Here is a 17,393-nt window from a genome sequence, read left to right as displayed (position 1 = left end):
GAACCTCTATTTTTTATGAATTACCTGATCTCAGATATGTTGTTATAGCAATAGAGAATAGACAAAGATACGGGATATCAGAGGTTTGGGGGACACAAGACCATCTGTTCTATTTCAGGGCCATTTTGTATGGCTGACATGAAGGAGGCAGGAGGCAGAAGGCAAGAATACTTTTTCCACAAGTTTCCATCTTTGTCTTGCTGTCCCTACTTTCCCTGTGTTTTTCCGCCAGCAGTACACAGAAAGACCACGTGCCTTTTATCCAGTTTTGGACATCACTGTAACTTTTTATCCTTCAGCTATCCCCCTTCTAAATTCCTAGAAGGAAGAATTACTTATATTCTCCTAGCACAGATGTTTTCGAGGCCTGCCTATGACCTTATAACCAAAATAACTTGATACTTCAAAGAATTCTGCTCTACATATGGAACCACAGTCCTCTCACTTTTCAAAAGAGAAAACAGGACTCAGTCCAGGTAAGAAGAGCAAGCACACTCCACTCTCTGTCCCACTGAACGTGGTCAGGACACTAGACCAAATGCAGGGAGCAGCTACTTGGAAATGGGCCCAAACCAAAACCACAATGAATTATCACATCACTTGTTGGAAAGGTCATTATCAAAAAGTAAAAAAAAAAAAAATAACAAGTATGGTGAGGATGTGGAGAAAAGGGAACCATTGCATACTGTTGGCTGCAATGTCAATTAATGTAGCAATTATGGAAAACAGTATGGAAGTTACTTAACAAATTAAAAATAGAAGTACCACATGATCATCAATTCTACCACTGGCTAGATACCCAAAGAAATGAAATCAGTATATCGAAGACAAATCTGCACTCTCATGTTTATTGCAGCATTGCTCACAATAGTCAAGACTTGTAATCAACCAAAATGTCCATCAATTGAGGAATGGATAAAAAAGTGGTGCATATGCACAATGGAATTTTATTCAGCTTTGAAAAAATTCTGTTATTTGTGGCAGCATAGATGAAACTGGAGGACATTATGTTAAATGAATCAAGCCAGGCCCAGAAGGACAAATACTATATGATTTCACTCATAAGTGGCATTAGAAAAAAGCTGAACTTACAGATGTAGAGAGAAGAGTGGAGGTGACCAAAGACTAGGGGAAGGTTGTACAGATGTTGGTTAAAGGGCATAAAATCACAGTTATATAGGAGAAATAAGTTTCAAGGCTCTAGGGCCCAGCATGGTGACTATAGTTAATGACGATGTGTTGTATTCTCTTTTTTCTTTTTTCTTTTTCCTTTATACAAGGGGGATTCATCGTGACAATTCCGAACAGGTTTATGTTGTACATTGGTTAGGTCACCCCCACCATCTTCCCCCTTTAATTCCCTCCCCTCACCACTCTATGTAAAGCAATTGCAAGAGGTTTCATTGTTGTATTTCATATAAGGATACGAAGCCCATCAACCATATTACCTCACCCTAATCTCCTTCATTCACCCTCCTCCCTCCCATTAGTACCCTGCCCCACACTGCACCTGTTTTTCAGTCCTATCTTATGTTATTAATATTTAAGTCAATGTTCAGAGGGGTTTCTCAGTGTATCCCCACTGTAAGTATAGTTTACTTTGGTCCATTAACCCCTCTGTCACTCTACCTTACCCCTTCTCTCCCACCCCCCATTTTTCAACAGCTTTCAGTACACATCATTATGTCCTCTACCTACAGAGATATAATGCATATTGATATTGTTGGCGCTATCATTCTTTTTTCCTTTCCCCCCTCCCCGAGTTCCATAGGATAGTTCTACTACTACAAACATGTTTTACTCAAGTTCCATAGTATAGTTCCACTATTACAAACATGTTTTACATATAAGTCTGTATATGATCATGTTTGTTTTTTGTGTATGTCTTTTGGATCTATCTTCTACATAAGAGAAAAAACGTGCAGCCTTTGTCTTCCTGAACCTCGCTTACTTCACTTAACATGATGTCTTCCAATTGCATCCATTTCCTGAGTTGTATTCTTAAAAAAATTGTTCAGAGTGGATGTTGAGTGTTTCTACCACAAAAACGATGGCTATGTGAGGTAACATATTCGTTAGCTGGACTTGCCCATCTCATGATGTGAACACATAACATATACACGTGTGTGTGTATCAGAACACGTTGTGCATGATAAATGCATGCAGTTTTGCCTACCAATTTAAAAATGAATTTTAAAAAAGAAGAAGAAAAAAATTAGTTCAGACAGATGGAGAAAGAAGACCACAACTCAATGTTGCACAGAACTGGTAGCAATTTTGTCATGCAGCCTCAAACTCAGAATGGGGCTCTGCTCAGGAAGCAGCAAAGTTAAGAAAAAGTGTGGAAATCCCTCATTTCTCTTTTTGTCTTTTTCTTAATTTTTTTCTCAGTTCTGTGCCCTGGATCTCAAGCAATTCTGTGACATAAATGGGGGATGGCAGGAAGTTAATACTGGTTCTGGTTGGGGAAATGTCCCCATCAACCACAGGGTCTGTGGTCACCAGAGGGTGGAGTAAACCTCATTGCTTTTTTATTTCTGGCTTCTGGCTACTTAGTTCCACCTTGTTGAAGTCAAGTACACCAGGCAGTGGAGTAAAGAAAGTCCCAATGAGGGAAGCTAACTGGAGATGAAGCAAGGAGTTCAGGGTGAGAAAATTCTGATGAGCAGAAGCCTGGGAGAGCAGCCCTGAAAAGCTGTTTGTGAACCTTTGGGCTAAACCCTAAGGTGCAACAGTGTGGATCTGATGCACAGACTGGCCACGAGGTGGCATACAAGCAAGACAGACTAGAATTTCTCAAACTCGCTGTTGGAACCACTATAGCTGTTTTGGAGCCTGAACTCCAATGGGGAGATTATTTTATAAAACAAAAATAATGGTAATCCCTGTAAGAATTCAACAATTACAAGAATCCCAATCATAATTTTCAAAATACCTAGTATACAATTTAAATTTATTGACTATCCAAAAAGAAAACAAAACACCAACCAGAGAAATCTCGGTAACTATACTGATATGAAACAATACAGAAAGTCTCAGAAAAGAAATAGAGGATAAGAAGAAACAAGAAGAAATGAAAAAAATTAACAACTAAAATTTAAAAAATTCTCCCTGGGTAGGTGGATGACAGAATGGAGAGGAAAGTGTTGGTAAATTTATGAACAGATCAATAGAAACTGAGCAATATATTGAAAAAGATAGGAAAAGGAAATGAATAGAACTAGAGGAAACTGTAGGCTCCTTGGGCTTTGTAGGATAATAACAAAAGGTCTAACTGTCACATCATCCAAGTCCCAAAGGGAGAGGAGGAAAATGTACCGCAGAAAAACATTTAAAGAAGTGGCTGAAAGGTTGCTTTATAGGTAGAAGGCAGTCAGTGTAATCTAAAATGTTAAGTTTAAAGGAAAACTTGATCATACCAGTTGATTCAGAAAATGCATTTGAAAGAATCCAACATTGATTTATGATAAAACTGTCTGTAAAGTAGGAACAGGAAGGAATTTCCTCCACCTGAACAAGAATATCTTAAAAAAAAAAAAAAACCTCAAAACCCACAGTCCACATTCTGCTTAGAGGTGAAAGACTGAATGCTTCCTCCAAGATGAAGAATAAGGCAGGAATGTTTTTTCAACACTTCTACTCAAGCCTTTTATTGGAATCACAGTCAGTGAATTAAGTCAAGAAAAATAAAAAGGCATACTGATTGCAAAGGAAGAAATAAAACTTACAACATCGGAGATAACATGATTGACTATGTTGAGGTTTCCAAGGAATAAACACACGTACACATAGTCCTCCTAGAAGAAATAACTACGCTTAGCTTTAGCCAGATTACAGGATACAGCATAACATACAAGTAAATTATATTTTTACGTACTAGTGATGAACAATTGGAAGCTGAAATAAAAAAATGCATTTACTCAAGAAACAGCACCTGTAGATAAAATCTGCAGAACATGTAGATGACCTTTATGCTCAATCTACAAAATATTGATGAAAGAATTTTAAAAAGCCCCAAATAAAAAGAAAATACAGCCATACTTCATGAACTGAGATACAACATAGTTAAGATTGACATATAGATTTAATACAATTCCAATCAAAATCCCAGTAGGACACTTCATAGATAAAAGTAAGCTGATCCTAAAATTCATATGGAAAGGTAAAGGAAATGGAATATTTGAAACACTTTTGAAAGGGAAGAATGAATTTACAATCACACTACTTGTTTTTAAGAGCTCCTTCAAAACTAGGGGTATGGCTCGTGGTAGAGCACCTGCCTTAAAAAAAAAAACTCACTACAAAACTATAGTAATCAATGTGGTGTACTACTGGCAAAGGAATAGAGCCTGTGTCAAGAAATAAATTCCCACAAATACTCTCAGTTGGTTTTTGGCAAATGTGCAAAGGCAATTCAAATTCAATGGAGGAAAGATAATATTTTCAACACATGGTATTAAAACCATTGGACACCTGCTTGCATAAAAATGGACCTCCCCTAAATCTTGCACATTATATAGAAGTCAATCTCAATGGGTTATAGATCTAAAAGTAAAATATAAAAGTATAAAACTTTCAAAAGACCACAAAGAAGATCTTCATGACTTGGAGTTATGCAAAGGTTCTTAGACACGCAAAGGTGTTATCCATAAAAGATAAAACAAGTAAATTGAACTGCATCAAATTTAAAGGCTTTTTCTGTGCAAAAGGCACTGTTAAGAGAATCAAAAGTGAAGCAAACACTGGGAAAAATACTTGAAAATTACATATCTGACAAAGGATTTATACTCAATATATAAAAAGAACTCTCAAAACTCAAGTGTAAGAAAACAAAAAACTCAACTTAGAAATAGGTGAAAAGTTAGAACAGCTGTTTCACAGAGAAGAAAGAATATGCATAGAAAAGTAATAGCACTGCAAAAATTTCAACACGATTGGCTATTAGGGAAATGAAAATTAAATCATGAGAAATTGTCATTACATTCCTATTAGAATGACTACAATAAATAAAAACAAAACAAAGAAATACCAAGTGCTGGTGAAGATGTGAAACAACTGGATACACTGCTGGTGGAAATACAAAATGGTGCAATCACTCTGGAAAACAATGTGACATTTTCTTATACAGTTAAACACACACTCATCAATTGCACCAGTGATCCCACCCCTGTGTTTTCATCATAGTATTCACCTAGTATTTATCCTAGCATTTTAATTTTACTAGTATTCACACAGAAAATGTGATGCCAAATATTTACAGATGATCTAGTCTTTGGGAACAACTGAAATTTCCTTCAACAGAGGAATGGCTAAAGAAACTGGGGTCCATCTCTAGAATGGACTATTACTCACCTGTAAAAAGAAACGAACTACTGATCCACAAGATGGATGTCACAAGAGTTAGGTTGAGTGAGAAGATGCTGTTTTGAAAGGTTTAGCCTTTGTGTGAACCCCATTTACAGGACACTTTTGAAAAGAGACAAAACCAGTGGTAGAAGATAGCTGTGATTGCGAGGGATAGGGATGAGAGGGCCTTACTATAAAAGATAGCAGGACCCATTATTTGGAGGACGTGAAGTTCTGCCATTCCCTGCTGATTACAGTAATCACACAAATCCATACCTGTGTTAACATTCACAGGATTGTACACAAAGAAGTCAGTTTTTATGTATCTTAATTTAAAAAGTAAGGGAGAAAAGAAAAGAGATAACAGCTCTTGCATCCTAACGCAGGCTGTCTAGAAACTAATGGCAAACTAGTTTCAGTGTCAGAATGAACACACGTGCCACTGCTTCCTCAGCATCTGCTATATGCTGTTTGAATCACCAGCATTTTTTTTTTATATCTAATATCCACAACCATTCTGTAAGGTGGATTAGGCTCGGTTTATAGGAATAAAAACCTAAGGATAAGGGAAGTAAAAAATTTGTCCTTTATCTCATAGCCGAGAAGTAGTTGAGTTTGGACTTGGCTAGCTCACAATGGCAGACAGTACTTGCCACCACTGCTTCCTTACCTTAACCAAAGCTGTAGAGACCAGTGGGGGGACAATAAATAACATGCATTTTTATTCATATAACCACAGAGATTCTCTAAGTTTATTTGATTCTGAACTCAAGTTAGTTTAAAACTCTGAGAAGTTGAAGGGAATTGTCAAACTGTGCTATCATGACTTTCTCATAATCCTTTAGTAGGTGATTCTTACCTTTCAATATGATTGAACAGTTATCTTCATCTATATGTTACAGTAATTCCTATTTTTCTCTAAGTGATTTATAATATGTGACTTTTTACTAACTTTGCACATTGCAATTTGTACATTTGAAGCAGAGTAATATTAAAAAAAACTTCTTTTCACACATTTAACTATCCTGAGTTGCAGCTGGTTCTTCCTACTTTTCCTTGTACCAACACCATCATCTCTCACACACACATAAATAATCTACACAAAGTAAATCCAACTTAAAGACAGAAATTGAACTTACATTTTCATTCTATTATGATTATGCTTCAATAAATTCCTGAAAACATCCCATGTATAGATGATACACATATTCCTGTACCAAATGAGATATCTACTTGAAAAGACTAAAACAAGTCTTGATTTCTTGCTTGTGAGTTATTTCCAAGCTACTATTTGGGTTAGTAAGTGATATTTTTCACCAATAATTTGGTGGTAGTGTGGTCGGTGTTCAGGGACTTGTGCTTACGAGGCAAGCACTCTACCACTTGAGTCACCCCTCCAGCCCTCATAGTAACTCTGGCCAAGACGTTTTTGTTTCTGTTGAGACAGAGATAAGCAGCTCAGGTCTCCAGTGAAAGTGTTTTCTTGAATGTCCTATAATTTCTACTCCACTGGATATATTTTCTTTCACAATGATTACTGATAAACTTTGACTCTACATCTGTAAAAATTAAGTAGCCAGAGCCTTTGTACTTTTACTGTAGAGAGTCAGGTGATCTACTCCCCGTGAAAAGTAAAGACAAGAATAAAGAAATAATTTCATCATCACCATCAACACTTTCTTTTACTTTAAAAAAAAGTCAAATACTGACCAGGTAACACCTTTTCAGACAATGTGAATCTTTTTATCTTTTGTCACTGGTTGGCAGGGGTGGTGTTGGAGGCAGAAGAGGTCCACTTACCTTCCAGCAGGTCTCTGGCCAGACCAGGTTCTGCCCCCGTGGACCGAACAAAGTCTGACAGGACTGCGTCCATATCAAGAGTCATAGGATCATGTAGAAGGGCTGCCCAGCACTCAGCCGAGGTGGGGTTTGGAAGCAGGCTAGAAACCATCCATCTGCAAGAAACAAGGGATAGTGTTCACCCCGGGATGGGACTAGAGTCACTGCACATGTGGAGACCTGGTGGGCAACAGGAACTTGCTATTATGGTTTTGAACTGCAATGGGATGAATGCTTCATTCTTCATGCAAGATATTATGGCAAACTAAAATACATTCCTCTGTATGTGCCATATCAGACACAGGGTGCCAGGGTCTAAATGACTGTGTCTCCCCAAATTCCTATGTTGAACTTCAAGGTGATGATGTCAGGAGGTGGGGCCTTTGAGGGGTGACCAGGGTGGAGGACTCATGACAGGATTTAGTGCTCTTATAAGAGAGTCCCTGAGAACTCCCTTGCCCCTTTTGTTACGTGAAGACAAAGCAAGGTGCCATTTCTGAGGCAGGGAGTGCCCCTGATAATAAATGTGCTGGTTGGTACCTTATATTGGATTTCTAGCCTCCAGAACTATGAAAAATAAACTTTTATTGTTTATAAGCCTCATAGTTTGTGGTATTTTGTTATAAGAGCCTGGACAGACCAAGGAAGAGGACATAACTGGCTCTAGTGTCTCTAATCTCACATTCTATCAATCCCAATAAAAACTTGATGACTGGATCATTTTAAAAAAATCAAACACCTGCCCAGAAGACCAAAAATCACATTCTCTCCCTCATATTCGGACTTTAGATCAAGGGCAAACACAACAAGGGGATTGGACTTTGATCACATGATGAGGCGAGAGCACACAAGGGAGGTATGAGGATAAAAAAAAAAAAAAAGAAGATAGCATTTGATGTCCTCAATGCAAAGGAACTAATGCAGAAACTCCTCCTATTGGCCTCGTGACAGAGGCCAATAGGAGAAGGGGACCAGGAACTAGAGAAAAGGTTAGCTCAAGAAGAATTAATTTAGAAGGTAACACACATGCACAGGAAAGCAATGCGAGTAAACTCCCTGTATAGCTATCCTTATCTCAAGTAGCAAAACCCCTTGGTCCTTCCTATTATTGCTTATACTCTCTCTTCAACACAATTAGAGATAAGGGCAAAATAGTTTCTGCCTGGTAGCGAGGGGGTGGTGGGAAGAGGGAGGGGGCAGGGAGGAAGGGGAGGGGGGAAGGGGAAGGGGGGAGAAATGACCCAAACATTGTATGCACATATGAATAAAAGAAATTTAAAAAAAAAAATCAAACACCTGAGTACATGTAGAGAGACTGATTTAGAGAGGCCGGATTTCTAATCCTCTCCTAAGTTATACTGACATGTAAGACTTCCACAGAGTAACTGATTTCCCCATTTCCTCCCAACTATGTCTTTAGCAAGGTACCACTCCACTTTCCGCAGCCCTCAGCCTTCACTTGGCTATCAGGAGATAAGCCAACATCCACAGTTGACTGAATACCAACTTGCTGAGGATAATCCCATGGTAGGCCAAATGTGGCCCTCCACCTGTTTTGTAAATAAAATTTTACTGGAACACAGCCACACTCATTCACCTAACGTCTACGGTGACTTCAGCACATGGCTGAGTTGAGCAGTAAAAACAGAGACAGTAAGGTCCACAAAACTGAAAAAGTGTGCTGAGCCCAGAGCAGATTATGAAGTTTATAGTAGCATGTATGTAATTAATCTGACACACTGTGGGATGAATTTAAATCCCCTGCATTGATGAATGTCCTCTGATCCTTCTCTCCTGCTGACCATGGAATGGGCTTTGCTCAGTGGGCAGGTTCTGTGGCAGTTGCTGGGGCCTGGGCCTGGGCATGCTGGCCTAGTTTGAGACCAGCTCTGTCCCTGACTCTGTCATTTCACCTCTCATGCATACTTGTGCCTGAGAAAGAAAGGAACAAGTAAGCTCATCTTATACCAACATCTTAGGACCAACAATCTGAAGCAAGGTGTAATCTCAGAGCTGTTCATTGTTATTCCACTGTCTTGCACATGGCTCTTCCGTGGGTATAATTTTCTGTTGCTATGGCTAAGAAGTAAGAAAATTGTTTGACCTGATGTATATGGTACCAATTAGGAAATTGCCTCCTTCCTTCTCTTCATGTACCACAGCTTCAGTCAGGAGAGTCTCTTCTTTTGTCACTGCCACCTGGGGACAAATCAGAAAACAGGGCCATGTTATTCTTGGGAATGGGGCTGGGGTATTAGATGGCCAGCGTGATTTGCTTTTTATCACAGGAGGCTGCAACCGCTCATGGCAGGCGCTTTGCCTTCCTGGGTTCTGTGGGCAGTCACTAGCCAGTTGGCCATTAGCTCCCAGATGTGAAGGCCAATGAGGGAGGGAATTCTCAACTTTCCTCATTTCAAAAAGCACTTACATTTCTAAGAGTTATCATTTTCACAGCAGAGAGTTGTTTTAAACCTTACTAGTAACTAACACATCAATACATTCAATCTCACTACTATGGTAAAACATATACAACGTGAAATTTGCCATTTAACTATTTTTAAGTACACAGTTCAGTGACATTTAAGTGCATTCATTGTTGTTGTGCAGTCTCCACCACCTTCTATCTCCAGAACTGTTTCATCTTTTCAAACCGAAACGCTGTACCCATTAAATACTAACTCTCCGTAACTACCTCCTCCAGCCCCTGGCAACTGCCACTACTTTCTGCCTCTAAGAATTTGATGACTCTAGGTACCTCAAATAACAGAATCACACAGTATTTTCCTTTTGTCTGGCTTTTTTCTCTTAGTACAACGTCCTTAAGGCTCAATTCATGTTGTACCATGTATCAGAATTTCCTTCCATTTTAAGGCCAAGTAATATTCTACTCTGTGCATATACCACTTTTTGTTCATCCATCCATACACACATACACACATACATCCATTGATGCACACCTGGGCTGCTCCCACCTTTCGGCTGTTGGGGAATCACCTGATCTCATCTGCTTTGTTCTTACCAGGTTGCTGTGCTGTGAACCTGATGGATGTGCTCCACTGAGGGAGTAAAGATTTTTGTCCATATCTTGTCCTCTGTATTTTTTCTTAATTTAATGTAGACAGAGATTAAAGGGTGGGCTTAAAATGAATGTTATCACATGGTGAAAAGCTACTGTGCATACCTGCTTCAAAACTTAGTTCTTAAACCTCACATTGCCACCACTACCAAAACCTGGTCCTCATGTCCTGAGATGATAAGTGAGGAGCTGGGGCAATGAGAATCCTGGATCCCAGCTACCTCAGGTCCTCACCCCGCTGCCCCAGGCCATCTCTCCAAAGTGTACTGCTGTGCTTTTCTACCCATGCAGCTGGTTCTAATGGTGTGAATCTCACATCCGGGCTCTGCTTTCCTGCTCACCCCTGTTCAGCCTGACATTTTGACAGAATATCCAGGAGGGTCTCATCACCTGTCCTAGGGAGAGCTGTATGTTATGCTTTCCCACTGTGGCCTTGCTTAGCAGTAGCACTGCAGAGATGGGGGCTGGCCCCAGAATCAAGCTAAAATGGCTCCTGCACTTGCTGTCAGTGTAACATCAGGCATGCTACTTCACCTCTCTGTCCCTGTTTCCAAGCAGTAGAAATGGGATAAAAACGGTACCTCATCATCGGTATGAAATTTTAAGAAACTGGTGCATGAAATGTCTGGGCTCAGAGTACATGCTCAATAAACACAGACTATTACTGAACTCTCAGCAGGGACCTTGACCTTTCCCTTTCCAGATCTCCACTGAACACCAGAAATGCTGCCGTTAGACTGGTGCGGCAGAAAGAAGGGGCCACCTCCAGTCCTTGACTTGGAATCACAGTGTCCATGTTGGATGGGGCTCCTGCTTTTAACACCATGCTCTTTCCTGTACCAGAGCAGCTGTGTTCATTACCACTGAAGTAGGCAGCACTCGCTGAGCTGCTGCTCTGTCGAGACTACTGTTGTGGAGAGGGAGGCAGACAGACAGACAGACAGACACAGAGGTGCACACAGGCTGACAGCTGCATGTAGGAGGCCACCAAATGGAGGAATCAGTCTAACCAGAGAGCAAAATTGCAGCAGAGTGGTAGCAGGTCAAAGACCAAAGTCGCCTCAGGTTTTATTTCAAATATGCCTGTAATATATCTGCACATGCTGTAACTGGAGCCTAAAAGGTGACAAGATGTGGTGGATAGAGACTGAGACTAGTTGCTGGGAAAAGATCGAAGTAGTCCAGAGGATGAATGAATACCTGGAGGTTACCCTCCCTCCCAGAAGAGCAGGTCAAACCTCTCCTAATGGAGGGCTAGGTGCCTGAGAACTCCAGTCTACTTTATTCAGGTTTCACAGCACCTGCAGACAGCATGGCCAGAATGAAGGTGAGGTAGGTGAGGCACCTACCACAGGTGCAAAACACAAGAAATGCAAAAATGCTCAGGAATCAAGATAAACATTTTAGTACTATATTTAAAAAGACTGCAAACACATTTTTTTTTTGGTATTTAGGATTCATTAATAGTACAAGGGGAGGTTCATGTGAAGATTCCATATATACATACAGTGTATGCATCTCCTCTATTATATTCCCTTAAGGCTCTCCTTCCTCCCTCAAGCAGACTCTTGATGAATAAAATATCATTTTCACTGTGGGCCTGACTGCACGACAAGTCTTCCTTTTGGCTCAGGCTCTGCCAGGGCCAAGGGGCACTGGCACATATCCAGACTTGCTGGCTGGAGCTTGGGAGGCAGGCAGTAGAGACACATCTCAGGAGGAGAGACTGAACTTCAGGGAGGGCAAGCCTTAGGTCAGGACTGCATAGGTTATATGGGCAGCAGGGAATTTGCCAAGATGTGTCAGATGATACAGCCCTCTGAACACAGTCACAAAAGAAAAGAAGGAAGAACAGGTCTAAGGTTGAGCACAGACCTGGAAGCCACTGGCCTGGTTAGGTGCAAAATCTCTGACTGCATCCTCTCTGTACAACATGGGCAGGTCACTTCACTTCCTGGAGCCTTGGCTTCCTAATCTGAACAAATGAGGGTGAGAACAACCCTGTCTGTCAAAATTGTTGAAAGGATGAAATGGAATGGTATCAAAAGAACATGCACTGTTGTTACTATCATTAACATGGACTTAAAAACTAAATAATTGAACAGGTGCATTGTTCTGGTATTGAGACTCTTCACTCTTACCACCCACATAGGTATACATTCCTACTGAGAAGAAAAACATGAAAAAGGCTACATGTCTTCATCCTAGTGGTAACTAGTGATGACACCCTCATGGGAAAAAGGTCACAGATGCAGGCTCCATCAGTGGGATACAGTAGACATCTTGATTCAGTTGTTTACATTTCTCTTCCCAGAAGTCTGTTTGGTTCATCCATTGTGACCTTGGGCAAGTGTGGTATAAAAGGTTTCTTTGGATGTTACGTTAGGGAAATTAATCTTCCAAGATTTTTTTTTTTTTGTTTCAGAGGAAAATTAAGAGAGCCTCTGAATGTACGGATTCTGAGAAGCTTCACTTTGCCCTGCATTCAGTATGTGTGAAACCTATCGTCATTTTCAAAACATGTTCACATACATTATTTACATATTAATATATAAATATATGACACATATATTTAATATATTTATATATTGTATATTTATTTAATGCCTACAACACAAGCTAGAGAGAAAGATGGATATAAGAGTTAGTTTGGTTGCAACAAAACAATTTCTCCAGGAAATTCAATCAAAGAACACTTGAGTGAGGAGGGAGGGGAAGTAGTGAAGGAGGAGGAGTAAGAAGAGAGGCTGGGTGAGATGGAGACAGACCAGCCTATCTGAAAACAAAAAGTGGCCATGTGAATGTCTGCTGTGCAGGCTTCAGATCTTCAACCCATCACAGGACCACCTGAAACTTTGGTCTTCCCTGTGGTGAAGCTGATAACCTCGTGTGCCTGGTACTGTGTCTCTGTGGAAACTGAGGAAACTCCAGAAGTCATGGCGTGCAGTATCAGCCCACCACTTAGACCAAGGCTTGGAGGGAGGCACATGTGAGGGTGCCGAGCACATCCCACCTGTGTGGCAGCAGGGAGAGGCACATCTTCTGATCTAGGGGTCATAGCTGGGTCTTGTGCCAGTTCTCAGAGCACAGGTAGGTACCGGGTAGTTTAACTCACATGTGAATGTGGGCACTACAAATAGTAAATGCCAACTCAATGCCCCAGTCTCCCCACCCAAGCCCCCCTTTTTAGACAGAGTTTCGCTATATTGCTTAGGCTGGCCTTGAACTTTCAATACTCCTGTTTCAGCCTCCAGAGTGCTGGGATTATAGCTATGCACCACCATGCCTGGATCAAACCCTATACTTCTGAGTTCAGATTTTTAAACTGACAACAAGAAGAAAGCATGAAGCAATGGTATATATTTTTAAACTTTGATTTCCTACTTGCACAGGCCCTGGGCTTAACCCCTAGCACTGCTATTATTCCAATGGAAAAGATTAATATGATAAATGCCAATGAATATATCACTCAGACATGACATTATCAAATTTTAGCCAATTTTATTTCTTCTATGGCTCCTATCACTTCCCACTCCCACACCAGATAAAAAAACCCAGATATTATTTAATCCATAAGTAGTTAACTGTATCTCTCAAAGACTCTTTAAAATATAACCACAATGCCACCGTCATACCTAGAAATTAACAATAATTCTTCAATGCAATTTATACCCAGTGGCCAAATTTCCAATGATTTCAAATGTTATAAATTCATGGTTTTTTCCAATTTTTTGAACAAGGATTTAAGGTAAGAGCCACACATTGCAATTGGTTGCTGTGTTTTTTTTAACCTGTAGGATTAGCCTCCATAGTTTTTTACTGTTTGTTGAAAAAAACCAATCATTTTTCTTATACAGTTTTCCACTCTCTGGGTTTTACTGATTGTTTGTACTATGTTCCATGGCCTTTGTACATCCTATAAATTAGTACTTGGCTACAAAGACCTGATCAGGTTCAGGTTCAATTTTGGTACTGTCTCTTTTAGACCATCTCTTCTTATGATAGAAGCAACATTTATGATCACTGCCTAGAACAGCACTCAACTCATTAGAGGTTGCACATAGTGACAGTCCAATTCCTTCATTCCTTCTTATCAGCTGGAATTCTTATATAAAAGGAAACTTGCACTCATCTACTATTTGGTCACACAGTAGCAGATTTCAAATAGAAAAGAAGAGATAAATGGCTTTGTTTACCACTTTTCAACTCATTTCATTGGATGAGTTTGTACGCTACCCTCTTCCAATGACTATCAGCTTGTTTACTTCTGTTGTAAAAATATCACTTTTAATGGTAGAGCACTTGCCTAGCATGTGAGAGCCTCAGCAGCACTATAAATTTTTATTTTGCATTCATGGATTTGAACATAGTCAATGTATTTCAGTCCACTCAATGTAGAAACAGTTACCATCTTTACAAATCTTTAGATTTGCCTAATTTTGGCCAGAGAGCCTCTTCAGACTGGCTCTGGCATCCTGAACTAAATCACCCTGATCCTGGTGTAGCTGACAAGGAGTAATGTTTTGGGTTTCTCTTGTCAATTTACAACTCTAGATCTGGAATATAACAGTTCTCCAAGGAGCCACGAGTCTTTTTTTAGTGAGAATTTTTTTTTTTTGAAGATCACAGTCTAAAAGCTTGGTGTACCAACTGATACCAGGTTAGTTATTGTTTATAGAACTTCTTAGTGGATAGAGCTATGAAATATGTTTAAGACAAAATACATCTTGAGTTCATTCTAGCATTTTCAAATCAAATAGAAGATGCTTCAGAGTGTTTACTTAATCTCATTCACTTTGCACTTGAATTTCTCTCCCTACCACTAATCCTGGCTCTAAATCAAATCAGGAATCATAGAATATGACATAATTATTCATTTAATTTCTCTTATGATACACACAAAAGAGTTTCAGAATAATTAAACACTAACATCAGCAGAAAGGTTACTGCCAACAGTTTGAAGTTTGTGGCTTATTTACAGCATTTATTTCTTTGGTCTTAGATATATCCACTATGGATAAATGGACAACTTACTGCACTTTAAAAGTCACTTCGAAAAGTTCTATGTAGCTATACCACAAACTGGATACACACATAGGTTCACTTTACTTATTGTTACTGTAAACACTATCTTTAGAGTTAATATTTTACAAAATTATAAAACAAAATTAACAAGGGTTCTTAGTCAAATCTCAAAAGCAATATATGTTCAAGAAAGTCTGGCTTTTGTCTGTCCCCTGTTCTCTTCCCTTCCTTGTCCGATACTTTTGCATTTAGTTAAATGACTTATCCTGCTTTTTAAAGTGGATTTTGAAATTTCATAGTGTTTCCTCTTGTCACCTGGAGAAATGACGTCACCTATAGATGCTTTGCTCCGCCTTGTTTTTCCTTCATTACAGTACATTGTCTAGATCAGTCTGCACCAGAATCAAGTCAACTTTCCATTCACTAGACCTTCTGAAGAAATAAAAACCTCAGACAGCATACTTGTTCACTCACTTGCTCTCTATGTAGCTCCAGAAAGGAACGAAGATTTCTTGTGTAAAGACTTTCCATATTTTTCAGTGCATCTTTGGGATAGATTTCTGGAAGTAAGACTGGGTGAAAATTTTGGTAATGTCGATGTCATTTTTGTTAAGTCCTGCGAAAGTGTCCTCTGTAGGGACTCTACCAGTTTTCATTGCCAACAGCAAGTAGAAAAACGTCTCTTTTGCCAAGGCTTAACTACAAAATGCATTACTGAACTGGATTTTTGGCAATGTCACAGGTGAGAAACACCATTCCACTATAGTTTTAATTTGCATTTCTCTTCATGTGAAACTGAGCATCTTTTCATGTTGCTAAAAGCCACTATATTTTGTTTTTGGTGAACTGTCTGATTGTCCAGTGTATTTCCTATATTTATTTATTTATTTAAATTATTGCTGGGACTAAGAGTTTGAACTCAGGTCTATATACACTCCCAAATCAGGCACTCTACCACTTGAACCACACCTCCAGTCCATTTTGCTCTGGTTATTCTGGAGATGGAGCCTCCAGAACTGTTTGCCTGGGCTGACCTCAAACTGAGATCCTCCTGATCTCAGCCTCCCATGTAGCTAGGATTACAGTTGTGAGCCACAAGTTCCTGGCTATTTCCTCTGTTCAAACAAGGTTCTAGTCTTTATTATTCCTGCCATTATTAGTTCATTTTTTAGTAAGGATAAAAATCCTATTTTTGTGATTTCAATTGGAAATATTTTCCATATTTTGACATTTGTCTTTTTCTTTCAGTGTCTTTTGCCTGGAAATAAAAAAAAATAAATTGGGAAGAGGAAGGAATGAACAGGCAGAGCCCAGAGAACTTTTAGGGCAGGGACTATTCTGTGCAATAGTATAACAGTAGATACATGTCATTATACATTGTTTAAACTCACAGAAGGTACGCTACTGAGCGATTAAGACATGTCAATCAGCTCATAATTACAATAAACGCAGCACTTTGTGGGCTGATGGTGGTGGTATGGAACAAATGGGAAATCTCTGTACCTTGCACTCAATTTTGCTGTGTACTTAAAGCTGCTCTAAAAATAAAGTGTATTAAAATAGTTTATATGTGGTCATCTATCCTTTCCCTTAATGCTTCTGAATTTCGAGCCTTAATTTTAAAAAACTGCCCCTCTTGCCAGATTATAAAGGAATTCACCCATGTTTCCTTCAGCTAATTAAATGGTTTCATTGTTTTAAAATACTTAAAACTCTGACGCAGTTGAAATTGATTCTAGTGTGTCATGTGGGGAACGGATACAATTTTCTCACATCCTTGTGCCTCTCTAGCTATCTCAACATATAGAAAAGCCTGTTAGTAGGTAAGTCCCACTAATCTGAGATGCCTCCATTATTATATAATAATCTTGCATGTACAACTGGTCTATTTCTGAATTTCCTATTAGATTTATGCCAAAGTATTTGTAAAAGATATCTTCCCATTGGGTCAACTGGGGATTGTATCTATAGGCAAAGCGATTTCTTTCTCTGTGTGATTTTTTTATTCAATTCTTTCTGTTTGTAGCAATTTTTCCATAGGGTTTTTTCCCCAATGTATAATCACATCAAATACAAATAGAGGTTGTGTTAATTTTTCATTTTTCAA

At 39.3% G+C, this 17,393-nt stretch overlaps 1 protein-coding gene across 4 annotated transcripts in view; it reads right to left on the bottom strand.

The window, feature by feature from the left end:
• Otud7a (OTU deubiquitinase 7A) overlaps window positions 1–17,393 on the bottom strand; it is a 339,117-nt gene that overhangs the window by 128,090 nt on the left and 193,634 nt on the right. For all 4 annotated transcript variants that reach the window (XM_074061818.1, XM_074061817.1, XM_074061816.1 and 1 more), the window contains 2 exons: window positions 9,290–9,384; window positions 7,147–7,301 (listed from right to left, as the gene is read on the bottom strand). In XM_074061818.1, coding sequence (XP_073917919.1) covers window positions 7,147–7,297 — 151 coding nt within the window. In that variant the 5' untranslated portion in view covers window positions 7,298–7,301; window positions 9,290–9,384. The remainder of the gene's footprint in view (window positions 1–7,146; window positions 7,302–9,289; window positions 9,385–17,393) is intronic.

The sequence above is a fragment of the Castor canadensis genome, chromosome 19, assembly GCF_047511655.1.
Source record: "Castor canadensis chromosome 19, mCasCan1.hap1v2, whole genome shotgun sequence".
NCBI classification, from domain to species: Eukaryota; Metazoa; Chordata; class Mammalia; order Rodentia; family Castoridae; genus Castor; species Castor canadensis.
Note: the sequence above shows the minus strand (reverse complement) of the source record. Positions and strands in the feature narration are given on the sequence as shown.